Source organism: Zootoca vivipara, chromosome 5 (assembly GCF_965207765.1).
Source record: "Zootoca vivipara chromosome 5, rZooViv2.hap1.1, whole genome shotgun sequence".
Lineage (NCBI taxonomy): Eukaryota > Metazoa > Chordata > Lepidosauria > Squamata > Lacertidae > Zootoca > Zootoca vivipara.
This window is the reverse complement of record NC_142588.1, coordinates 83928458-83955434: the sequence shown is the minus strand read 5'-3', so window position 1 is coordinate 83955434 and position 26977 is coordinate 83928458. Positions and strand designations below refer to the sequence as shown.

Sequence of the window (26977 nt, the reverse complement as noted above, 5' to 3'; positions counted from 1 at the left end):
CCAAAGCCTATTCAACAACAGGACTGCTGTTGCTCAACCTAAGCCTGGCAGAGGGGAAAGAAGCCTTTAAAATAGTGCCTTATGCCTGGTTGATCACATGATCAAGCTAAAGTCCCGCCTCTCTGGTTCTGCCCCTGCCACACTCCCAGAATGCCCCGTTTTGGGGACTCACACTGGCCTCAGCCAATTTCCGCTAAGATCCAGTATTGAGCAAATTATGCCAGGGTATCTTCAGCTGAGCCAGGATTGGGCACTTAATGCCCGCTGAGGACAGCTGAGCCAGCAATCCACTGTATCCTAAGCAGCTCATCCTGGCAGATTTTACCATGAGATTTCCGGCGAAGTTGTCCAGGACTCTGCGGTTTCGTCTCTCCCTCATTTAAGAACTGGAATGAAAAACAAGTAAAACTGCATACAGTACTGAGGTGTAATGCAGACAGGAAACATGCACATGTGTGCAGGTGGGCAATACCAAACAGTGGGGGGAAACGTTATCAAAACATCACACATTAAACTCTCTGCATGACAGCAAACATAATAGACTGTGACATATTTACCAGACTGCTCTGGCACTGACAGCAAATCCAGGGATGGCAAGGAATGCAAAAACCAACAGGCTGAGGAAAGTGGCGATAACCAGACACAACGGCGCCAAGCTCAACAATGGGTTTTGTTTGGGGTTTTTTGAAGGAATGCAAGAAATATTAACATTCCCCATCAGCCTGAGAGTGTCCCTTTCTTTCTTCAGTTAAAGCCATCTCTATTTCATAAGAATTTAATATCTTTCAGCCACACACATGGATATGGCTGTTCCTCTGGAACACTTTGCTTGAGTGCCAGGCAGGTCTTACATTCTTCTGTTATATTAACTTTTCTCGTGGTTGTCCTTGATCATAAGCAGCAATGAACAATCAAGGTTTCAGCCAGGTGCAAACCTAAGGGGAGGCATAGGTACACACAAATATATAACTCCCAATATATTATTTTATCATTTCTTATATTTTTAATATTATTTTATTATCTTTATCACATCTTCCAAGGAACTAAAGGTAATATACAATTGTTCCTCCTCTCCCATTTAAGCATCACAAAACTCTGCAAGGTAGGGTATGGTAGAGACGCCCCCCCAAAACACCATATGAGCTCCATCACTGAAAAGGAATTTCAACCTGCGTCTCCTTGGGTCTTGTTTAACGCATTCTGCCCACTACACCACATGAACTTTCAATAAAATATAATGTTAAGTTGCTCACCGATCTCAGTGAGATTTACTTTTGAGTATACCTGTTTAGGAGTACACTGTGAGTTGCATAAGACTTATTTCTAAGTAAGAAATCTGCAAGACTGTGTCCATGAGCTGAAATTATGGTAAATAACTATTTTATGAAAGTTTTAAAAAGTTAAATACAGTGGTACCTTGGTTTAAGTACTCAATTGGTTCAGGGGTGCCATCCGCTCCCCAAAAAGTACTTAATCCGAGCGCCTCTTCCGTGCGTGTGCGAAGCGCCGATAGAGCGCTTCTGCGCATGTGCGAACCACAGAGATCGCTTCTGCGCATGTGCATGCTGCGGAACCCAGAAGTAAACACTTCCGGGTCCGCGGAGTACTTAAACCGAAAGTACTCAAACCGGAGTGTTTTCAAACCGAGGTACGACTGTAGAGGATAAGCTTCATAGAGGATAAGCTAGCCATGATGGGTATTTTCTACTTCCTCTGTCGGAAGCAGTATACCTCAGAATGCCAGTTGCTGAGAATCTAGAGTGTTTCCTGTGTTTAGGGAAGCTTTTAATGTCTGATGTTCTATCATCTTATCATCATCATCAATTCTGTTGGGAGCCGCCCAGAGTGGCTGGCGGTAATTATTATTATTATTATTATTATTATTATTATTATTGCAGGCTTCTCTTATGCACCTGGTTGGCCACTGGAAAACCTTGATAGGGTTTTTGGCCTGATCCAGCCTCTTCTTATGTTTACATTGAACACTCACATATATAAGTAGTGGGTTGGATCCAGACTTAGGCATGCTTAAAGTAGACCTGCTGAAATCAATGCTCCTGTCGATGGAACTCCTCTAAGCAAATTCTGGGTTCGGACCAAGGTATTTTTAAGGTTAATTGTGATTTTAACCCATCTCAGTTTGATACAGGCAATGGCCTTCCAAAAAAAGAAAAAGAAAGAACAACCAATGCATAAATAAAAAAAATAAAAACACTGGCTTGGACTCAAAGTAGGGCAGAACTATTTCTGGGCACTTAAGGAGTCGGAGAGGTCTTGTTGAGCAGGAGCCCAGCCCATGCCACAAGGCAGCTCCGGCTAAAAGCAGAGCAATTTCTGTTGTGGCCTCCTGCTCAAAGAAGGTATTAAAATACCATTGATCGCATTTAAAGTACCATTTTGGATCATGTTTTTTCCATCCACCGTCCACCTCTGCATCCATCCACTAATACCAGGCTCCTAGCTAATGACCTGTCTTCTGCCAAGATGTCTTTCTTTGTGTAGAATCAAAAGTCCTGTGTCTTACTAGGAACACAATATGAGTTGGGGGATGGAGGAGGAATCCAATTAAAACATATGGAATTCAGTGCTTCAAACCTTGCCCATATTGGACTGCCTCTTGCATGTCTAAGTCACTCATGCATTGTCAGGGGTTTGTTGTTGCTGTTGTTGTTGTTGCTGCTGCTGTTGTTGCTGCTGCTGTTGTTTTGCTTTTCTTCAAAATTTAACTAATTATATGCCATGTTGCATGCAAAGTTTTATGAAAAATGTTTATTTCTGCAGTATAATTTTCAAAGTATTAATGCTTAAGTCTTTTTAAGCAGTTATGCATGGCTGTGTATCTTTGGTTACTGCAAAACACCTGGAGCCTACATGCGTGCACCTCGATGCATGTAAGGCTCCCTGCACACAAACAGTACTCTTGATTTTTGCACGGTGCAAGTTGCACCGCTGAAACCAATGTGCCTTGGAACGCATGCAAATTCCCCCTGTGTGCGTGGAAATTTAGAACAATGGAGGATAAACTGCAGGGAGGAGACCGGGCCAGCAGGTGGCATCCTGACCCATACCACTGGCTGTGCATAGAACATACCCCTGTAAAACTCCCGAAAGGGACTAAAGGGAATCAGTTTGCACTGCTCCAAGTTACTTAGCAGATCGTGGGGTATGATTTAACAGATTGCAAGGAATAAGAAACATTTAAAATAGTCATCACCATTATCATAATCATCTGTGTTTTCTCCTCTTCCTCCCCCTCTATAACTACAGAAAAGGGGTGAAGGAGGGGGATATATAGACTACTTCTCAGTAGACTCCATTAGACAGACATTAAGGGAGAAAGACTATTAAGATCTGCCAGGACGAGCAGTTTAGCATGCAGGGGTCCCCAAACCCAGCTCAGCTAAAGATATAGCATGGCCATGGGAGCTGAAGCTGGTAAAACCAAGGCCAATACTGTACATATAAGTAGGTTCCGATATAGGGGCATGGGGTGGAGGCTGAATCCCAACCAGGGGTCTGCTTCTGTTGTTGGGTTGTTGTTTTTGTGATGGGTAAAGCAATAATTATGCTCTGTCCTCAATTTAGAGATAAAGAAGGCTGTGTGTGTGTGTGTGTGTGTGTGTGTGTGTGTGTGTGTGTGTGTGATTGAGGCTGCAATCCAAAACGCACTGTGGAGGGATTAACAGAGGTCAGCAAACTTTTTCAGCAGGGGGCCTGACCACTGTCCCTGAGACCTTGTCGGGGGGGGGGGCGGAATTTTGGGGGGGGGTTAAAGATTTCCTATGCCCCACAAATAACCCAGAGATGCATTTTAAATAAAAGGACACCTTCTACTCATGTAAAAACACGTTGATTCCCAGATCGTCCGTGGGCCGGATTGAGAAGGCGATTGAGCCGCATCCGACCCCCGGGCCTTAGGTTGCCTACCCATGCCTAAGACTATTCAGCTCAGTCACATGACCTGGCAACCTGTTTTCCCTCTGCTAGGCCTAGGCAGAGAAGCACCACCTGCCCCACTGCTGAATGGGGCACACTTGATAAGGCGACCCGGCAGAATGCCTCAGCATCTCTCCATTAGCCCAGCATCAGCACTGCTGCACCAAGGCAAGAAGGAACTTTGCATTGGCCCTGGGAGTTCCTGTTGCATGAATATTTCCTCCCAACTCAGGGAGGAGCTGCTCCACTTCCCCAGACAATATGCATTAAGAGACCATAAATTGGGGGGGGGGGTTGCGGGGGAGAGAAAGGCCCGTGGGCAGTCCTTGCACAGGATTTAAAGGGCCCCCCTGGCATGGGTGCAGATCTGCTGTAGCTCCGCTCACTGTTTGCTGTAGGAAAACAGCAGGTGACAGATTCCCACTTCACTGTTTGCCCTCCTAATGCGGGTCTGCATAATTAATTAACTTTGGGCAAATGTTATCTGGAATTGGAATGGCAATGTAGACACAAGTGATAAAAGAAGGGGGAGAAGTTTCAGAAAGTCATTCAATGGGAGGAGATTTCTGAAAGTTTACAAACTGGTTCCTGAATATATTTGCATAATAGGCCCATGAAAAAGATGATAAGCCTTCAAAAGTCCTTTTCATTGTGCATTCCTGGGACTGGAAACCACAAGAAGAGAGCGTGGCCTTGTGCTCAAATCCTGCTAGTGGGTTGGCCATTTTGAGAACAGGATGCTGGACTAGATGAGCTGTTGGCCTGATCCAGTAGGACTCATCTTATGCTTGTATGTTTTATTGGGACAGTTCCACACAACGCCACTTTCAATTCTGTCTGTACCTGCAAAGGTTTTTTTGAGGTGGTCATCCTGCTTTGTTTCCAATCAGTCCATGTCCTGTAACTTCCTGATGAAATCCTGCAACTTTTTGTACCACCAGTGTGCTGGGTTGCTGTTGTTATTGGCCCTGCCCTACAGACAGCAATGATCAGGGAACACTGGGGAAGCAACACAGAGCGGCAAATGAAGAGGAATGATATGTGGACCAGCCCTGCCTAAATCTACCACTTAAGGAGCAATCCTGTGCACAAGAAGCTGGCAAGTCAATGTAAACTAAGCCAGCATGAATGCTACAAACCATGTAGGGGAGGGAAACGTGTTGTTCTTGCCCCCAAGATCCCTGGGTGCAGTGACTCCCATCCACTCCCCTGGCCATAGCAAACACTCCCCTCCCCTCCTGACCTTCATGAATTTGGTTTGAAGATCTGAAGGGAGATTCTAAGATCATTCAGCAGAATCACCTACAATATGCTGTACTAACTCTATCCAGTTGTTTTGACATCATTAGCAATATCTTTTCCTGCAGAATCCAATCCTGCAGCTGGTTCTTCCTGCCTAAGTGTAGAACAGGCAACTACTACTACCACCACCACCACCGCCATCATACTAAACCACAACTCCCATCATCCCTAGCTAACAGGTCCAGTGGTCAGGGATGATGGGAGTTGTAGTCCCAAAACATCTGGAGGACTGAGTTTTCCTATGCCTTACATTTGTCTTACAAACCTTACATTTGTCCCTACTGAAATTCATTTTGTTCGTTCGGTCCTGAGAGATCTACATTGGCTCCCAGTACGTTTCCGAGCACAATTCAAAGTATCGGTGTTGGTGTTGACCTTTAAAGCCCTAAACGGCCTCGGTCCTATATACCTGAAGGAGCGTCTCCACCCCCATCATTCAGCCTGGACACTGAGATCCAGCGCCGAGGGCCTTCTGTCGGTTCCCTAGTTGCAAGAAGTGAGGTTACAGGGAACCAGATAGAGGGCCTTCTCGGTAGTGGCACCCGCCTTGTGGAATGCCCTTCCAACAGATGTCAAGGAAATAAGCAGCTATCCTATTTTTAAAAGACATCTGAAGGCAACTCTGTTTAGGGAAGTTTTTAATATTTAATGCTGAATTGTTTTAATATTCGATTGGGAGCTACACAGAGTGGCTGGGGAGACTCAGCCAGATGGGTGGGGTACAAATAAATTATTATTATTATTATTATTATTGTTGTTGTTGTTGTTGTTGTTGTTGTTATTATTATTATTATTATTACCATATTTCTCCAATCTGTGAAGGTCATTTTGAATTTCTGTCTTTGGCGGCAAAGGCTACCCCTCCCAGTTTGGTTAGCATCTGAAAATCGGATGCAAATCCTCTTGACACCTTCATCCAAGAAGTTTATAAAGATGTTGAACAGCAACAGGCCAAGCATAGAAACCTGTGGCACCCCACTTGTCACTTCCCCCCCAGGATGATGAGGAACCATTCATGAGCTCTCTTTGGGTTTGGTTAGTCAACCAGCTAAAAATGCACCTAACAGTTATCTTGTCCAGTCCACATTTTGCCAGCTTCTCCAAGAAGAACACTAAAGAGGACTCTGTCAAAGGCCATACTGAAATCAAGATACACTACATTCACAACATTCCCCTGATCCACAAAGCGTATAACTCTGTATAAAAAGAAATGAGATTCATTTATAGTTTTGAGCATTTCATTTCCTTCTCACTTCAACGTTTACAGTTCCTCCCACACACACCACCAGCCAGGTACATCCATACCTGCAACTCGGGGTAACTCTTCATACATCTCATGAAGCAGGTTGTACCCCACAAACAACCATGGCATAATAAGTATGTTCATCACAAGGCACACTGTTACTTTTTCTTAGCGCTAACTCTCATTCAGATCTCCCTTCCTTGTCTCTTTATTCCCTTTAAGGATGCTGTTGATAGAAGAACTGCGTTTCCCCCTGCACTGTCAAATTTTGAAGAGAATGTTTACCATTTAGAGATTGCTCTTTTAGATGGAGTCATGGATTGTTCCATTCTTCAAAGACCCATATGCGCTCTGCTGCACACACGGAGCTCCAACTCAAGCAAAGAACCTGAGAATAGGAACAGCTATTATGAGCAGAGCTTGTCCATCTTTTTGTTGTCATTATTAAAAATGAATCTGAATGAAAGTGTTGTGGAGGGAAAAAATGAAAAATAAAATAAAATTGCAGCTCTGAACACTTTTCAATCAGTTTTGCCTTCATCTTCAAATATATATAGTTGTGGGAAGAAGCAGTCCAGAAGCAGTCCAGAGCAACAGCAAGAATGTTTTGCTTTTTACCATGCACACACAAATACACTAGCAAAGGCAGGAGAATTTGGAGAAATATATTGTATCGTGCTGTTTGCCATGCCTAGCCTGAGAACGGAAATTGAAAATAAGGAGTCATAATGACCATTAAGTTTTAATGATCTGTTTTCCAGCTCCCTATTTAAATAATTAAAATGAACATTACCCATGATTATAAGATGGTTACAACAAGCCTCTCAGTGTTACACTCATTTTGCATCACCAGCGCTGGAAAAAAGGCTGCAGTCTCCAACAAATTAATAATTCAGAAAGTTCCCCCGTACCAAGTCTTATTTGCCCACCCGGCCCAATGTTGTCTACTCTGACTAGCAGAGTCTCTCCCAAGTTCTCAGCAAGATCGCGTCCTGCTCCTTTTTGCAAAAGTAGAAATGCAGGATGGAACCCAGTTCCTTCTGCATGTAAATCATGTGCTCTGACCACTGAACTATGGCCTCTCCCTTCATTTGCCAGGAGGGTACCAACCCTCTATTTGTAGCCGCCTCCAGTTGCTTCAATGGCAAGGATGGTGCTGTAGACATGTAGTCAAATGTGTCTCTTCAACAAAGCAAATGGAGAAACACTTGAGAGCAGCGAAGTGGATCACTTGCACCAGCAGAGTGAGCAGACAGTTCTGGACAATGGCCTCTAAGTCTCTATATTCTGTAAGAACCCCACGAGAATAGATAAACTGGATTGTGAAAGCAGTGCATTTATGGACATGTTTATGGAAATTAAGGGACAACGGGAGTAGAATGGGGTCAGGTCTTTGGCCCCACTGACACATGGTTCCCCTTGGCACCGCTGTCCATTGGGATCCTTGAGAAAGGGAGGTTTTCGCACATCATCTTCTATACATTAAGTCTTCTGCAGATTCCATAAACCTAATTGTGCAGGCTTCCAAGACCCGAGGAAGCCTTCATGCACAGAGATCTAACACACTAACACAAGGATAGCAGGGTCCAGGAGGAGTCGTGCATTGTACAAGGTGGGGCAAGGAGTACAGCCCCACAGCCCCTTTCAGTATGTTTCCCTTTTGTGTGTTTAAAAGTGAAAGCAACTAAAATGCACTGCCATGGTGCAGGCTAAGGAGAGGGACCCAGTTTTGGTGATTTTGCTTTATCACCTCCTGTTGCTGCAGAATGCCATTTTAATACTCATAAGATCCCCAGATAAGCGTGCGAACCATTGGCTCTTATCTGGCTTCATGATGATGCAACATAGCTAAGGGATTCGAAGCCAAAACAGAGCAATAGCAATACTTCATGCCTTCAATCTGGCATCTTATGAAGGTGGGGCACCAGCAGTAAGAAGGACTATGATTGCTACAGGTAGCTCCTGTCAGAACCAACAGCTGCTACTCCATGCTACTCCTTGAGACTCCATGTGGTGCACCCCCAGATTCAACTGAAAATGAAGATATGGGACCGCAAAGCCCCTTCAACAGCTCTGTTGGAAGACCAGCAGCCAGAACTATGAACTAGCAGAAAAGAAAGAACAGAAGGGTAGAAAGGGGTGGGGTGCTTTAATGCAACCACACACCCCAAAAGTCCAAAGTTCAGTAAAGTCATATGAACCACCTTTCCCCATATAAACCAACCCATACTCTGTGATCATTATCTGAGGCCCTTTTTTGTGTGCCCGCTCAACAGGGAGGTGTGGGGGTGGCTACACAAGAATGGGCCATTTTAGTGGTGGCTCCCCACTTGTGGAATGCTCTCCCCAGGGAGGCTTGCCTGGCTCCGTCATCTACATACTTCTAGGTGCCAGGCAAATACATCCCTTTTTAATCACGCCACTGGCTTTTAACTATCAACAGCCTTTTTGTAGGTGTGGTATGTTTTAATGTAAGGGTTTTTAAAATGTTGGTTTCAATATGTGTTTGTTTTTTGCTTAAAATATTGCAAGTCGTTTTGAGTAGCCATGACAACAAAAATTGACCTATATATTTAATAAATAATAATAAATAGCAACAAAACATGACTATATAGATATATAGTCTATATTTTAGATATATATATATAAATTAGGAGAGCATTTAGAAGGAAAGTCTCTATTCTTTTTTTGTTTTCCCCTCAGGTTCAATTTCTCCTCAACTACACATGCATCCTCTTCAACCTTCTTCTCATTTCCCTTTTGCTTTGGGACTAAAAAACAGAGTCAAGTACACATTTGTACATTTAAAAGTAATGGAACCCTGCATCTTTATTTATGACTATGTAAAATCAATGCCTGGTAATAGAAGGCGAAAGTCACTCAGCTAATTACACATGCTTGATGAACAGCATAACAACAGCCACTGCTGCACTGCACGTTTGTCAAGGCATGTAAATTACTGCAGTTATTCTTATTCAAAGGAGATATGGGCCTGCAAGATGAGGATGTTTAGAAGAACACCCTAATTTCCCCCTGGCACACATTAGTTTGGTCATCTGCAGCCCCGGAAGTTAATAAACAACATTTTCATGACATTAAATATAAAGTAAAAGGCCACAACAAAATTAAGGTTTCAGAAATAAATATTTTTCATTATCATTCTTGCAGAGTCTACTAAAGTTCAGCAAACAGTAGCCATATATTTTGTGTCTAAAACATTGGGTGGTATAGAAAGGGTGGGCTGAATGAATAAATGCTGCTTTGTTTCACTGGATTACTAAATAAGAAACACTGCAAATGTTGGAAAATAACTTCCATATGTTGCAGCTGTGTTGCATGTAATGCATGTCTAACCAACTCTACGGGTTTGTGTATGCCCAGTAAACTTGCTTGCTTGCTTATTTATTTACAGTATTTTCTTCCCACAATGTTTGTAATTCAAACTTGCAACTTCTGTTTCAAAAGCTTGCCATGTGCTAAGGAGGGGATGTTGTCCTTAGATACATGCCCAAAGCGTCCTCGGGCATGCAGACATGTTGCAAAGTTCTCCAGCTCTTTCCCCACAATGTCCACACCCAGATGACCAAAGCCTTCCTTTTTACAATGATTATTGTGTCTATTTCCATTTTCCATGTCTTTTCCTGTCTTGCAAAAACTAAAATACACTTAGCTACTAAGATATGCAAGCTACCAGCTTGCATTTGCATCTATAAGTAGATCTCTAAATATGATTTAAATAAAGGTTTTGTGCATTTACACTTCTAAATAGCATTAAGATGGCAAACGTCATCGTGTTTACCTGCTAAGGCCACAATCCTGGGCACATGTACCTGGGCATAAATTCCATTCAAAACAGTGGAACTTATTTCTGAGTAAGCATGCAAAGCCTTATGTATTGCAATACATGTCCTTAAAGAAGTTAAGGAAGCATTGGTTATATTTTATTTATTTCCAGGAGCCCATCTCCATCAAAGAAGAGCCATAGATCTGTGGTAGAGCATCTGTTTTGCATGCAGAGAGTTCCAGGTTCAATCTCTGACATCTTCGGTAGGACTGGAAAGTCTCTTGCCTGAAACTGTGTGGACTGCATTGATCTACAGGGATGGGCTATTAGTCAGCTCCCACCCCAATAGCTTCAACACTACTGAAATTTACACCTCTAGGTGGAGGAATTGCATGAGTTGATGGCTCCCCCACATCAAACTTACTGCTCAAAGGCAGATAGCAAATTAGAGAGGAGGTGGTTTAGTTGCTTTAAGTGGGAGAGTGTTCAAGTATGCAGTTATCCACCTACATTCTCAAGTGGTACAACCGCAAGATGTGCTTTATCTTCACGTGTGGGTTTGCCTTTAGCAGTCCCCGTTCCAGGCAGGCTCCCTCACACATCTAAATCATAATAGAAGCAGGGGATTTAGTGCTTTCAAATGCCAGTACCTTGTGAACAAAAAAATCCCTGTGTTTAAAAATGAGACAGGTAGATAGAAATGCTTAGCAATCTCCAAACATTATCAAAAGCATTTTCTCGCAGATCCTACTATCCCAGCAAGAAAGATCCAAGTTGTATGAAAGAAAAAGTAGCTTTAAGGCTTCCGGTCCAGCGCCAGCGCCGATCGGCGGGGTTTTGTCTCGCGTCCGAGACGGCCCGCTTTCGCTAGGGGGGGGAGGGCAGAGAGAGCGACTCTGCGCCCCTTTGAACCCAGGGTCGAGCGTCCCTGGGGCGAATTTACTCAGCAGTGCCCCAAATTCGGACTCCCCAACTCTCCGGTAAGCTCTAGTAAGAGCCCCGGAGCGAGGAGGGTGGAAGTCGCGGGGGCCATTTTGAGTGTCAGCGTCACCCTGGCGGAGGGAAGCTCCGAGCCGGAGGCGGAGAGCGCTGGATTCTTCCAAAGAAGAAATTTAAAATAAAGACTGTAAGTAAGAATTCGAAAATATATTATTTGATTTTATTTCGGCATTGGGAGGAAGGAAAAAAAAGAAACGGAAGCCACCTCCTCCCACCGGTATCTACATGACCCAGTTAAAAAGGGTCCCAAGCCTTGATTTGAAGATTTATTTATCAAGATTCCTTCAAAGACTTTAAGAGAAAGGAGAGTTCCCCCCCGAAAGCAGGGCAAAGGGGGAGAAACAGTGTGTGGATTAAAATTCCCTGCAAAATGTGGAAATAAAGCTGGGAAAACCTATCCCTTCCTCGGAGCCAGCAGCCTGACAGATCAGCAAGTATATCAAGTATTTAGAGGAAAAGAAAGAAAGAAAGAAAAGAACTTATTATAAACTTTTTGGAACTTATATTTAAAACATCTGTTTGATTTTGAGAACTTATATTGCAGCCAGTTTGTTAAAATGGGGTTGGAAAAATAAACAGCGACCATTTCCCGCTCCCCCAAAACGGACACTGACCTTGGAAGGATTGAAAAAATGTCAACAAAAGAGTACTCAGCTGGGTTCCAACAAAATGTTTTGAGAATCTTGTGGGAAATGACTACTGGAAGGCACTATGAAGAAGCACAATCGCAGGAGATAATGCAACAACCGCAGATGGTGGATAGAAATAGCGACTTTTCTGTCGGAGACAACACGGAAATTGAACTGAAGGACAATGATAGCGACTGTGACAGGAACAGCACAAATGAAAAGGAAGTACAACGCGAAGGAAAAGACAATTTGGTATTCGAAGACGGTTGGAGGAACACCCCTCCTTTGTGGGGGGAAAGACAGGATATGGTGGATTTACAGAATAAACACAAGGAAAAGATCAGTCAAAGAAGAGGAAAAACCCAGGGGGGGTACAAGGATGATTGGACTGTAAAACACTGGAAAAAGGGGGTGGGTTGAAGGAAAATTGGACATTTGATTAATAGGATTGATTAACAGGATTGAAAATTGGTCTGAAGACTACGAAGCTTGCTGTGACGGAGGGGGGTAGCTGGGAAAAGAGGAGGGGAAGGCGTATTGAGGATAGTTAAGTATGGAATTGAAAATTAGTAGGAAAATTGGTCTAAAATTTATGGAGGTTTTTGGAGGGAAAAATTAGGCTAGGGAGGAAATTAGATTTGGAATAGGTAAAAGCAAGACGGCATGAAATGATTAGTAAGGAAGGAAGTTTTGAGAGGAATTAAAAAAAAAAGATTAATATAGTAAAATATTAGAAAACTGGTAAAGGAGAATTAATATGAAGACCGGGGTAGGGGGGAGGTAGGGGAAGCCAGAAAAACAATGATTATGGATAAAGATTTAATAAGGTATTTTTTCTTTTTTCTTTTTTCTTCTTTCTTTTTCTCTTTTTTCTATTTTTCATTTTTTTTTTCCTACAGGACAGGCACGGAAAATAGTTGGGAGGGTACCCTCCCTTATCCTCCCAGGCTCTTGGGGCTCTCTGGTGGCAGGGGAGGGCTCTGAGGGGTGGAGAGGGGGGTGGGGATAAACCCAACTATAAAATGGATTCGCCGCGCATGGGTGGCTCTAGTGGCAGAAGAGGGCCCGTGGGGGGTGGTGGAGGGAGGGAATTAATTTGTTATATATGTTGTCCTTGTGTGTAAAATCAATAAAATATATTTAAAAAAAAAAAAAGAAAAAGTAGCTTTAAAAGGACCTTCCAAATTATAGTGACAAAATTATGCTACATTGCTTTCCTATATTTAAACCAGTCTGGCTTTTAAAAATTGTGTGTGTGTGTGTATTGGATAGAAAACTTCCAGAAAAATTGGCACAGTACAAATAATGTAAATGAACATGCAATAACCTTCCTCTCCCCCCCACCCACTTTTTCATATCACAAGTGATTGCTTTTCACAGTAGTTTGTTACACCACCAATAGGATTAACACCAAGTTAACTCATTCACATACCTACGCATAACAGATTGTGGCACAAAGTGGAATTATTACTTATTGCCCCCCCTGGTGCAATCAATGGACAATTAACCCATGCATTTCAGGACTGAAATTCATACTTAGATTTCACTGGCTGAACATTCCCCGCCCTCGGCAATCAACAATATAGATTTTATTGCTGAATCCTGGATCTGAAATTTTGCATCCCAAACTGGAATACAAAAGGTATTGGACAATATGAGGAAATTCAACTTTGGAATAAAACTCTTAGAAATATAAAACGCTCCCTTGAATTTTGAAATACTGAGATTCTCTGTCTTGCATCCCTACAAGTGACAACTGGGGATGTATTCATCGCTGGTATATTTGCAGCTTAGATTCATATAAATGCAGTGGTAATAAAGTGCAGCATAAACTACCCTGTGCATTTCTGCTCTGATATAAATTATAAAAATAATAAAAGCAGTATCGCCATATCATCCCAGCACATAAACTAATATTCAACATTTCTACTAGCTCAACAAGAAAAGAAAAGGGGAAAACTTGCCATGTGAACTATAACTAATCAAACATATGACCTCTTCTATGGCAAATGCAAACAAACAGAAAAAGTTTCAGGGGATCCACGGAGGTCCAAGGTGTGAACTCACTGGACAATATGTGACATCACTGGGTCTACAAGGGAACAAAATCACAAACCACTTCTGTGCTTCACTCCTCTATCAAGACTAACGTGCAAACAAACTCTCAAATCCGCCAGAACAAGAGAGAAAAAGATTCAGCCTTTATGCTTCCAGAGGGAAAGGGGGAATACAGTAGTTCTTATTTCATGCTGCTGTTTTTAAACTGCCCCCTATTTAACCGGTTTTCAAGCTCATTGGTTACAAGCTATATCTTCTCCCTGCACTACAATAATAAACAACAGCAGTCTCGTTTGTTTGTTTTTTCCTTTTAAGATGCACTAACTCGGTCTTCCTCTGTACGGTTTCCATCTTTCTTTCTTGTTTCTCCAACCCAGTTTTCGATTTCATTTTTTTAAATTGGTGCCCACTTTATACATACCTCCTTTTCTACAAATTTTCTTGCCGGGTTTCCTTGCACATTCCTTGGATATTCTTTTGACTGAAAAATGAATAGAAGACTAGAAAATAACATGGAGCTCCGTGACAAGACAGTAGGAGCATGCAATACCGCTAGCTAAGCTCGATGGCCTGTCTTATTGACGTCATTTATTTACTCGGTTGAGTGCACAAGAGTCCCGACTCCTTTGGCCTACCCATGCAATGGATCAAGATGTTGATGCATCTTTCCCCAGAAGTCAATGGGTGGGAATGAGCATTAAGGTACCAACTTTGACCTAAGAAATACACGTGCTGAAGGACGAGGAAAATGAGTAGAGACAAGATCAGAGGAGAAGGGACAGTAGTAGAGGCTTAGAACCGGTGCATACATAGAAAAGCCACATGCATAGATGTAAAATAAAGTAAAAAAAGGAAGCTGGGAGGGGAGAAAAAGCTGGCATGCAGACAAGAAAGCCGTGCTGGCTACCAGTACACATGATTTAATAGTAAAGAACTTCAATAGGAAAGTCAAAACAAAAAGATCTCCCTGCTTCTCCTGTAAATAACTCACCATCTTCAGTTGGAACATATATATTCAGATAGAGGCAATCTTCGTTCTGCTCTTGCACGTAGGTAGAAACTATATCCAAGTTATTAGTAAACCAGACAGGGAGCATGACTTCAGGTAACCTGCCCTCTATAATGTTCTGGGGACACACCGGTGCAAACTGGGTGGCGTTTTTGATATCTGGCCAAGGAGACGGCGGTTCAGGAGGTTGGAATCGGCGCTCCCCGACTGGAGGAGCGGCGTACGGCACCCCGAGAAACTGGATGACCGGCCCCAGAATTTCATTGTTCAACTCCTTCTTCATCCCCCTGACTTTCCCGAAGCTGGTGGTCACCACCGGGTCGGTATCATCCAACTTTTGCGACGAGACGGCGGCAGCGTGAAGCAAGAACCCGAGTATGCAGAGGGTGAAGGTGGCGTCCAATCCCATGTGCAGCAGGCGGACCAGCATCGCTCTCCACACGCAGTTCAGCCACATGGATGTTGGAAAAGCCATGGTCCCACATCAGTTGCCCTGCTGTGGTTGGAGCAAATCTTATTTGTATCCACTCGGTGGGTAGGGAGGGGTTAGAGCAGTGCTCTTGGCAAGGGAGCAGGGAGATGAAATGGATGGCTCAAGCCTCCAGAAAGGGAGCCCGTCAGAAAACTCTCAAAAGCTGCTGCACACGACAGGCATCTCCCCGTGACTTCATTCCCGCCTAGGCGGCATCTTCACTCAGCCCTGTTTATCAGGCGACATTCAATTGCCCATTCTGTTTTCCACAGTTGCGATATGAAGAGAGCATCCCTTTGCTGCAGATTCCCCACTTATAAATCAATTCCAGTTAGCTGCGGGTCTATATCCTGGAGGAAATGAAAAATAAATCATTAGCATGAAAGAGCTAATATGGGCAGAATAATAACTAGATGTTTTACAAGTTACTGTACACATACATTAATAGTTGCTGGAGCCACGTGAAGTGAAATGGTACAATAAGTAGTTTATGGTTCCACGAGATGACAGGTAAAAAAATACTGATTGCCAGGTTATTTATGGTTTCACCTGCTGAGTTGGTGCAGGCTTTCAGAGAAACCGCAGCTTTTGAAGTCTCATTTCACGAAAAGAAACATATGGATTCAAAAGCCGGATTAAATGTGTTTTTAATGTTGCATTTCTTTATACGTCTCAAAGGGGCTCGCAATCAATTTTAAACTTGTTACCAGAGGATGGTTTAATAGCAACCACAAATCAATTATAATTTTATACAACCTTAAGAGAAGCAGTAAATACAATGTGGACCGCAGAGTTCCCAGTGACCTGCGGAATACTCTGAGGGCATCAACAAACAGCCAGGGCTGCATTTGTCTCTGTGTTTATAACTGTCTCAAAAGAACAATTCTGAAATAACCTCTGAATCCGCCATTGTGGCAAAGGAATACAGTGTCAGTGCAACTCAGCACACATTTTAATATGTCCACGGGGTGCCTTGATTCGATGGCTCTCACAAACATGCTGCTACTGCAAAGGTCAGGAATCCCACCCGGCTGGAAGGTGGGAATTAAACAACCAACGTGGGTGGAGCCAAGCTGTCAATCTTCTCTGTTGGTGGGTTACTGGAGTGAGAAATTGCTGAACTACAGTGGTACCTTGGTTTAAAAACAGCTTAGTTTATGAACAACTTGGATTAAGAATGCTGCAAACCCAGAAGTAGGTGTTTTGGTTTGTGAACTTTGCCTTGGCAGCAGAACATGTTATTGGGAAAGCACGCCTTGGTTTAAGAACGCTTTGGTTTAAGAACGGACTTCTGGAATGGATTAAGTTCATAAACCAAGGTACCACTGTATTGGCCCAGGTTTCTTATACTTGGTGTTGATGCTAGTGTTATTTTGTAGGTTGCTCTGGGTCAATTTATGTGAAAAAGCAACTAAAAATGAGAACACCACCACTACTTCTAATAATAATAATTTATTTTGTTTTGGGAAGCATGCATTAGGGAGATTTCCCATTAAATGCAAACCAAATCAAATATCCTTCTCACGCCTAGCCTTCAGTCAGATGCCTACCATGTTGTGGTTAAGAAACCAAAACCCTGGTTTGGATTTTGCAGGTAAGAGCACATTACACTAGATTATTTAGAGTGGGAGTCAGCAGACAGAAAAAAGACAGCTTTGGTTCCTATCAACTCCTCCTTTTTTCTCATTTACAGTACTTTCTCATCTACTTATACGTAAACAACTCTGTATTTCTTATTGCATTGGATAAAATGCTGCACTGCAACATTTTGTTGCAGCCCCCACCCCCACCCTCGTAAATTTCCACTGGAGAAGCAAAGCACAGCTCTGCAGATGATCTCACTTTAGGAGCTGCACCTTTTTCTTTTTCTTTTTTTGAAAGCCCCAAGCTGACTCTCTCCTGATTTGAAATCCTAGATGGCAATCCCAGAGCTCCTTTCTTCCCAGTTCTACTTTATAAGGAAGTGCACCTAATGCAGTACTTGGGAGAGCCCTGTTCAGCCCATGTTATTACTGTACATCCTTTACACTAATGGTAATCACATTTCCAAGCCTAGCTTGACAATGACAAACAATGATGATAATTTTTCTTTTATGGGGGGAAATGGGGAGTTTTGGCCTTGTGTGCAGCTCTCTCTCTCTCTCTCTCTCTCTCTCTCTCTCTCTCTCTCTCTCTCTCTCTCTCTCTCTCTCTCACACACACACACACACACACACACACCTGCCTTGAATTAAAAGGGGGTGGGGATAAGCAGTTTCTAATGAACTTCTAAGCAGTTTCTAATGAATTTCATCATTTCCCTGCATAATTTTGCAGAGAGGATTCAAAATGCCTTGCAGTCCAACTGCCCTGTCATTAAGGTTATTTAAGAAGAAGAATACTGTAAAAGCTATATAGAGCAACAGGCAAATTGGTGCATATTTCATGTTGAACAATCTATCTCAGAAGGCAGTAAGGAGGTAGATGAGGCATCTCTCTTCTCCCCCCCTTCTTTCCTGGCAATTTCACCCAGGCTCCATCTCTCCTCTAATTTTAATAAAAAATACCTCCCTGCGAAAGGTGCCTTTTGGCAGGCTTGTGCCCTTCTTTCTTCCATGCTAGAGTAGAAAGATTTTTTTCCCCCAGGAACACTGCACAACAACATTTGGACAGAATAGTACATAACATTAGATGTGATTTCATACACACAGAGGGCCAGCAGGATGCAGTTAGACCTTCAAGGATGTTTCTGTTTCATAAAGTTTCAAAATTCATCAGCAGCAAGCTAATAACGGGGAAATGGAAAGAAAGGTAACCCCAAATACATACCAATGAGAAAGAGAAAATAAACGTGGGCAGGACGCAGTGGAATACCTATGGAAAATGTGAGACTGTCACATATTCCCGTTGTTTGCAAATCTGAATGACCTGTCTGCATAAGGAAGCCCTCATCTGAAAGAACCCTAGATCTGATCAATACCTGGCAGGGAGAGGAGGTGCCTAAGAACCATACACACACCTTGGTTCCACAACAGTAGCAGGATATAAAGGTGAGCAGAAAAGGAGGCGGCACATTCATAGCTTCAGGTTGACCTCCTGAACTGGACAGACAATACCTGGGGATGAGGCAAATGCAACAGGGCCGTACACTTAAAGCACAACCAATGCACACTGAAAGAACATGGCTGCCCCTAAGTAATCATGGGAACTGTAGTTTGTTCAGTTGGCTAGGAATTGTAGCTCTTTCAGGAGAGAATTACCGTACAGTTCCCAGGATTCTTTGGGGGCAGCCATGTGCTTTCAATGTGCATTGAGTGTGCTTTATGTGACCCACCCCCCCCCCCCGGCGTTTTGTTCGACTTCTTTCCTTGTTTTTATCCTGGTTTTTTTTATTCTGTGATCCGCCCCGAGATCTTATGTTGAAGGGTGGTATATAAATCTAATAAATAAATATAATAAATAAGTCGTGTGATTTAAATCTGTGTTGTGAAGCAAAGATCCCCATTGTCGAAGCAATGATTCTTCAACATCCAACTTCGTTGGACTGGCCATGTTGTGCAGATGCCTGATTGTCGTCTTTCCAAAGCAACTATACTCTATTCCAAACTTAAAAATGGAAAGCGTAATGCTGGTGGTCAACAAAAGAGGTTTAAAGACTCTCTCAAGGCAAATCTTAAAAAGATGTACAGTGGAACCTCGGTTTATAAACACCTCGGTTTACAAATTTTAAGTTTACGAACGCCACGGACCCATCTGGAACGGATTAATTCACTTTCCATTACTTTCAATGGGAAAGTTCGCTTCAGTTTATGAACAGACTTCCGGAACTAATTACACCCATGCTTCGGGTTAAGTACGCTTCAGGTTGAGTACTCCGCGGACCTGTCTGGAACAGATTAATCCACTTTCCATTACTTTAAATGGGAAAGTTCGCTTCAGTTTATGAACGCTTCAGTTTATGAACAGACTTCCGGAACCAATTGTGTTCATAAACCGAGGTACCACTGTAGTATAAACACCGACAACTGGGAAACACTGGCCTGTGAGTGCTCCAATTGCAGAACAGCCTTTACCAAAAGTGTCATGGACTCTGAAGACACTTGAACTCAGGACGAAAGGGAGAAACGAGCTAAGAGGGAGCCATGCTTGGAAAACCCTTGATCAACTCCCACCTGGAAACCGATGTCCCCACTGTGGAAGGATGTATGGATCCAGAATTGGCCTCCACAGTCACTTATGGACTCATTGTTAAAACCGTGTTTATGGGAGACCATCTTACTCGGCTACGAGTGATCGTCAAAGAAGAAGATGGGTCGGAGAATTGTCTTTGGTTCATCTCCCCACTCTCCCAACATAGAAATAATTTGTGGAAGATTGCAATTGTGGGACCAGAGACTTAGCTGGTGTTTGGGTCTTTACTGCTGTTTTCCCACTCAAAGAAGGCTCACCGTGCATGCATAACCATGTGCAGTACTGCAGCCACATGTCACCCACTTCCATCCCTTCAGTCCATGATCCATTCACTAGGAATGCCAGGCATTTAATTTGGGCCCTTTGAGAGATGCAGAGCATGTGCCTTTCTCGTCACTAGGCATGACTCCTCCTAGAGCCCACTACCATGCAAAAATTACGAGCCCTACGCTGAGCGCTGAATCACCTCCTTTGATCCAAATATTTCCCACGCATCTGGACTTTATCTGGCTGCTCATTTTCATTAGTCTAATTTTGAAATGCGTGCACACACAGAGAGACTTCTAATTCCTGGAGCTGCAAACAAATGACCCAGAGAGAAAAGATACAGTTCTAGGATCTGTTTCATCTATAGTAAAAGACTTAAAATGTAAGCCATTTAATCCCATTTCTACATTCACAGGTTTTTCCCTCCCCTCCCCTTAGAATGGAAAGGACTAAATTAAGACAGCTTCTGTTCATTCCTTTATATATACAGTATTTCCAACCAAGGACACAATCCATCTCAGGACATGCAGTGAAGCGTAGGCATTAGGATTTGAGTCTTAAACACTATAAACCACTTCTTCTAAGAACAAAATGCTCTATCGGAGAAATGTTGGAGGGTATGGAGTTATGTGACCCCCGAGTCAAGGAGATAAGTAACTGTACAACCTTTAGAAGACATCAGAAAACAGCCCTGTATAGGGAAGTTTTTTAAATGTTTGATGTCTTGCTGTGTTTTTATCTATGTTGGAAGCTACCTAGAACAATAAAAATTGTTGTTGTTATTGAATAGGATGCACTGGTGGAAGAAGAGGGGGGCCGGGGGGAGCGTACTGCCCCTGACACCACGATCCCGGTGGGATGCCATCGCGACTGCCACGTCCCCACGCTGAGCGCCATGCCCCCACAGGCAGCACGTCATGCCCCCAGGATGTGTGCCACGCCCACGCCTGCTCTCCGCCACTGATAGGATGTCCCTATTTTCATCGAAGAAATGTTGGAGGGTATTGTTTTAAATAAGAGAAGTGATGCACATTGCCCTCTAGAAGGAGGGCTGGTGAACAAATAGCTAGCTCTCCAGGTGCTGTGGAAGAACAACTGCCACATCCCTTATCATTGCCTATGGGAACTGAGGCTGGTAGGAGAGCGTCCCACAGTATTTGAGGTCCACCAGTTCCCCACTCTAATCTAAAGTCACACCCCTACCCCCACACCCACAAGAAGGCACCTTAAATTACCACTTCATTAGTATAGGGTTTGATGCTTGATGTAAATTCTGAGCCAATGCCTGGGCTGGGCAGCACTGCGTTAATAGGGATGGACAAAAAGTGCACAGCTCCCAATTATAGGTATTTCCGTTATGTAAAGACCTGACTATTAAGTAAAAAATGATACTATGGTATATATAATGCAGTTTCCTTTTACTGTTTTACTTGTTGGGTGCGTGTTTTGCTTTAATTTCAATGTGTGATTTAATTCCTTTATTTTTTTTACCATTGATTTATTATTATTATTTATTATTATTATTATTAGCCACATTGAATGTTTTTTTAAGAAAATATTTCTTTATTTACAACACAGTTCACAACAACTCATACATACAAACAAACCCACCACCTTTGACAATTTAATTATCAAAATTAAACTCCTATCCCCTTACACAAAGAAAGCATAACACAAAAATAAAAGACTTCCTTTATCCTGTAAATGGCCTCCTTATTTACTTCTTGCATACTGCTTCTTTTATATGTGATTATTACCATTTTTCCTAATTATGGTTTTAAAAACTGCAAAGTCTCCTGAATGTTTATTTTTTTTTAAGTGAGACATAAATATTAAATAATCTGAATTCATGCCAAAACCAAATGGGACTACAATAGAAACTAAGGAGGAAATTACTAACTTAAGAGTTGACTTTCTGGGCTGCTAACATATCCTAGTTGTCTGGTGGGTACGCCTTATTCCTAAGTTCATTCCTCGCTGGGGGGAAATGTCACACCCTCTGCAGACGACTAGGTCCCTCTCCCTCCAGCTATGCCTTTGTGCCAGTCGCAATAGAGATACCACATAGCCTGAGGGAAAGAACTTATGTGAAGAGTGCACTGCCTGACATTGGGCAACAAAATAATAATGCAATGCAGCAGCGGTGCAAGTTAAGATGAGCCCATCATCCTCGACCTTCAAGCCTCAAAATTGGCTTTCTGCAAATCACTTACACTGGCAAAAACACAGCACATGAAAAGCCACTATGTTCGTGGAAAACCAATATGAATGGGGGCTTGGAAACCGCCAAAGACATTTCATTTCATTTCATAGCTCGGGAGGTTTTTAGAAAGAAAGAAAAACAAGATTGTTGCATGAGCCATGGCTGTGGCTCTTCCACAAACAGGTAGCTGCCATTTGAAATTCCCTCTGCCATGTGAGATACCGACGATTGAGGAGTGGCAGATGAAAATGACAGACTATGCAGAACTAGCAAAGATGACTTATGGAATTCGTGACCAAGGAGAAACAAAGTACCAACGAGAATGGAGTAAATTCATTGACTATATGGAGAGGAACTGTAAGAGTTTAAAGACACTTGTGGGACTGAGATAAATCCTACGAATTGACTCTAGAAGGGACCATATAAGAAACTGCGGGTTAAGAGTGACCAACAAAACCGAATGAAGGGAGGGAGGGAAGTCATAGCTCGGCAGAGCGATTGAAATTAAGATGAGGAGATATGAGTAAGATTGAAATTGTGTTTTGTGGTTTTTTTTCTTGTTCTGTTGTTTTTGTTTGTGTGTTGTTTGTGTATTGGAAAAACTGAATAAAAATCTTTTTTAAAAAAGAAAAGAAAAGAATTTCCCTCTGCCATGTGGAGGGGTCTCCAGATTACAGAGCTGGCAGCTCCTGGTCATAATCCATTGCTCTTCTTTTATGGGATGGACAATGTTTCTTTGAAACATCTCCTTTCACTATGTCACACACCAGGGGTGCCAACTTTAATGAAATATTGGGGGCCCCAGGTAAGCCCCGCCCTACATAATCCATCACATGATGCTGTGGACACACACCATTTGAATGGCAATGCCCATCAACTTCAGAGGGGGGCAGCCCCATCAAATATTTTATTGGCGGGGTGAAGACTCCTCGGCCCCTAGGAGTTGGCTCCTATATCCCACACTTTGGAGACAAAGTGCTAGACTATATAAACAAGCCACTATGGAAAAATTTAAGATTTCCAGAGGTGAATATGCTCTTGAACTATATACCTATTGTATGGAAACTGACAACATGACAATGAAAATGGATTCTACGCACCCTAACGGTGGCCAAGAGACTGATACTGATGAATTGGGAGAAATGAGATATGATTCCCCTTGACAACATTGGCAACATATGAACGGACAGCTTATAGATAGACTTTCGTTGGATAAATACAATGATATTTGGAATGAGTTTACACAGAATATATTGGATCACTGACAATTACATGTGTATTGGGATAATAAGAATATACACATCTGTATATTAATTTATGGTAATATAACAATATTTCTTTCTTTCCTTTTTTCAGTCTCACTCGATTTTCTTTCTTTCTTTCTTTCTTTCTTTCTTTCTTTCTTTCTTTCTTTCTGTCTTTCTCCTTTAGCTTTAATCCCAACTTTCCCCCTTTTAAATCTTAAACCTGCAGACACCAGGTTAGGAAAGAATCATACACACCAATACTGTTGTACAACAACAACAATACCCGCCCTCTAAGAACCTGATGCACATTTCTTGCATGACTCTATATCCACACACTGATAGCCCTGCCAAACCCGTGGTTGCGTGAACCACAGAAATTGGTTGCATGCAGAGTGCATTTGAGTCCCCATCTGAAGTTGAAGTGTACAAGTGTCCCATTATCAGCATGTGTGCGTTTTACAAACCAGGATGCGCCATAGCAATTTCAGACTTCTAGCTCATCTGAAAGCACCCGAAGAAGAAGAAGAAGAAGAAGAAGAAGAAGAAGAAGAAGAAGAGTTTGGATTTGATATCCCGCTTTATCACTACCCGAAGGAGTCTCAAAGCGGCTAACAATCTCCTTTCCCCTCCTCCCCCACAACAAACACCCTGTGAGGTGGGTGGGGCTGAGAGACTTCAAAGAAGTGTGACTAGCCCAAGGTCACCCAGCAGCTGCATGTGGAGGAGTGGAGACATGAACCTGGTTCCCCAGATTACGAGTCTACCGCTCTTAACCACTACACCACACTGGCTCTCACACCACACTGGCCCAAGAAATGTTGACACCAAGTTTATCGAGACATGCTCCCAGGTCAGTGCCTAAAGCAGTGATGGACAAACTTGGCCCTCCAGCTGTTTGGGGACTACAACTCCCATCATCCCTAGCTAACAGGTCCAGTGGTCAGGGATGATGGGAATTGTAGTCCCAACAGCTGGATGGCCATGTTTGGCCATCACTGGCCTAGAGGGTTGCACATTGACACAATTAGTTAGGAGGAGATCAGTCATCTTTCTACATTGTTCCTAGTTGTAAAGTCACTTTTCCCATAATCCTTTATTCTGGGGCTCATCGTATGCCTGGATAGCTCAGTTGGTTAGTGTTGTGCTGATAATGCCAAGGTTGCAGGTTTTGATCCCTGAATGGGACAGCTGTATATTCCTGCATTGCAGGGGGCTGAATCAGACGAACTTCAGGATCCCTTCCAAGTCTACAAATCTATGATTCTATAACATCTGAAGTGGCTTCATTACCGATCCTTCTTTCCAGGGAACTCTGGGAATTATAGTTCTGTGACAGTGATAGGCAGGGTCTCAGAACCCGTAACAAACTACTGTTCCCAGGAATCTTTGGGGAAAGCCCCGGCAGCTAATGTGATAAAGGGGGCTTTCAATGTATGGGGTGGATAAGCGCCTGGTGTTTGAGGGTGAACTTCTAAAAAAGCAACATTAACATGGTGCTTATTTAACGTGTTAGAAATTCATTGCAAGCTTGTCCTTATCAGTTATTGTTGGATCTCTTATTACTTAAATAAGCAGCATCAAGCTCTTGTATTGCCCTAAGAACCTACTTCATCAAGTGACTAAAAAAACCCAAAAACCCTAACTTACTATAGTTATGTTTCTGATTTATGCACATAGCGTAAGTTCATAGATGATAGTGTCATTTAATTTTTATTAGTATCCCTTTTCCTTATTCATATATATATATATATATATATATATATATATATATATATATGAATAAGGAAAAGGGATACTAATAAAAATTAAATGACTTTTCCTAACCAGTCGGATATATATATATATATATATATATATATATATATATATATATATCCGACTGGTTAGGAAAAGTAATTATTCATATTACTACACAGTATTTATTTTCCACATTTCCTAACGTGCTGCAGAACTGTGACATTTTACCCAGTAAGTAGGCAGCAAAAAATTGTGATTTCCCCCGTAACAGAAAAGAATGGATAACTCTTGTCACTTATGTGCAAAGTTTTAGACAGCTAAGTAATACAGATTTAAATTAAAAATGACAGGTGCACTGGCTTGGAATATAATGGCTACTGAAGTGAATGTTTATTCCTTTTAGCAGTTTGTGGTTAACTCTTAAACGGTCCAAGTATTATAGTCAATTGCCAGATTTGTAAATGTGCACCTAGCGCATGTATATAGCTGGGGTCAGAGTGCGCAAGTAGCAATAATGCTCCTGGACGTAAAGATTACGGGGAATCATCCTGAAATTTTGATGAGGCTTCCTTCTGAAATAGCATTTTATGGGGCTGAAAGGAAGAAGCTGCTCAGGCAAGATGGATCAAGGATCTGATGAGCAAAGGCTGTAGGAGGTGGCTGCTTCTATAGGAGGGATGGGGAACCCTTTTTTTTGCCTTCTCTTGGAGGTAAACAACTGGGAGCTGCACGCCTGGTGGGGTGGTGTTGCAAGGCTGTTTTCTTGGCAGTAGTGGTGTTGACACTTACCTGGAAAGTGAAGGGATGTGGCAGGGAGAGGAGGTTGGGTTGGGTGGTGTCAGAATATAATAATAATAATAATATAATTAATATAATAATATAATATAATAAATAATAATAATAATAAATAAAATTGTTATTATTTATATTATTTATAAAAGCAGAGACATCACCTTGCCTACAAAGGTCCGTATAGTTAAAGCTATGGTTTTCCCAGTAGTGATGTATGGAAGTGAGAGCTGGACCATAAAGAAGGCTGATCACCGAAGAATTGATGCTTTTGAATTGTGGTGCTGGAGGAGACTCTTGAGAGTCCCATGGACTGCAAGAAGATCAAACCTATCCATTCTTAAGGAAATCAGCCCTGAGTGCTCACTGGAAGGACAGATCCTGAAGCTGAGGCTCCAATACTTTGGCCACCTCATGAGAAGAGAAGAATCCTTGGAAAAGACTCTGATGTTGGGAAAGATTGAGGGCACTAGGAGAAGGGGACGACAGAGGACGAGATGGTTGGACAGTGTTCTCGAAGCTACGAACATGAGTTTGACCAAACTGCGGGAGGCAGTGCAAGACAGGAGTGCCTGGCGTGCTATGGTCCATGGGGTCACGAAGAGTCGGACACGACTAAACAACTACAACATTTATTTATTTATTTATTTATTTATTTATTTTATACCCCGCCCATCTGGCTGGGTTTCCCCTGCCACTCTGGGCAGCTTCCAACCGAATATTAAAAACAGTACAGCATCAAAAATTAAAAACTTCCCTAAACAGGGCCGCCTTCAGTTGTCTTCTAAAAGTAAAATAGTTGCTTAGCTTATTGGCTTGACATCTGCTGGGAGGGCATTCCACAGGGCGGGTACCACTACCGAGAAGGCCCTCTGCCTGGTTCCCTGTAACCTCACTTCTCACAATGAGGGAACCGCCAGAAGGCCCTCGGTGCTGGATCTCAGTGTCCGGGCTGAATGATGGGGGTGGAGACGCTCCTTCAGGTATACAGGACCGAGGGCGTTTAGGGCTTTAAAGGTCACTACCAACACTTTGAATTGTGCTCGGAAACGTACTGGGAGCCAGTGTAGATCTCTCAGGACCGGTGTTATGTGGTCCCGGCAGCCACTCCCAGTCACTAGTCTAGCTGCCG

The 26977-nt window shown here is 42.7% G+C and overlaps 1 protein-coding gene across 7 annotated transcripts in view; it reads right to left on the bottom strand.

Moving 5' to 3' along the window:
• NLGN1 (neuroligin 1) overlaps positions 1–26977 on the bottom strand; it is a 623829-nt gene that overhangs the window by 441595 nt on the left and 155257 nt on the right. For all 7 annotated transcript variants that reach the window (XM_060274357.2, XM_088669865.1, XM_088669867.1 and 4 more), the window contains exon 2: positions 14943–15782. In XM_060274357.2, coding sequence (XP_060130340.1) covers positions 14943–15435 — 493 coding nt within the window. In that variant the 5' untranslated portion in view covers positions 15436–15782. The remainder of the gene's footprint in view (positions 1–14942; positions 15783–26977) is intronic.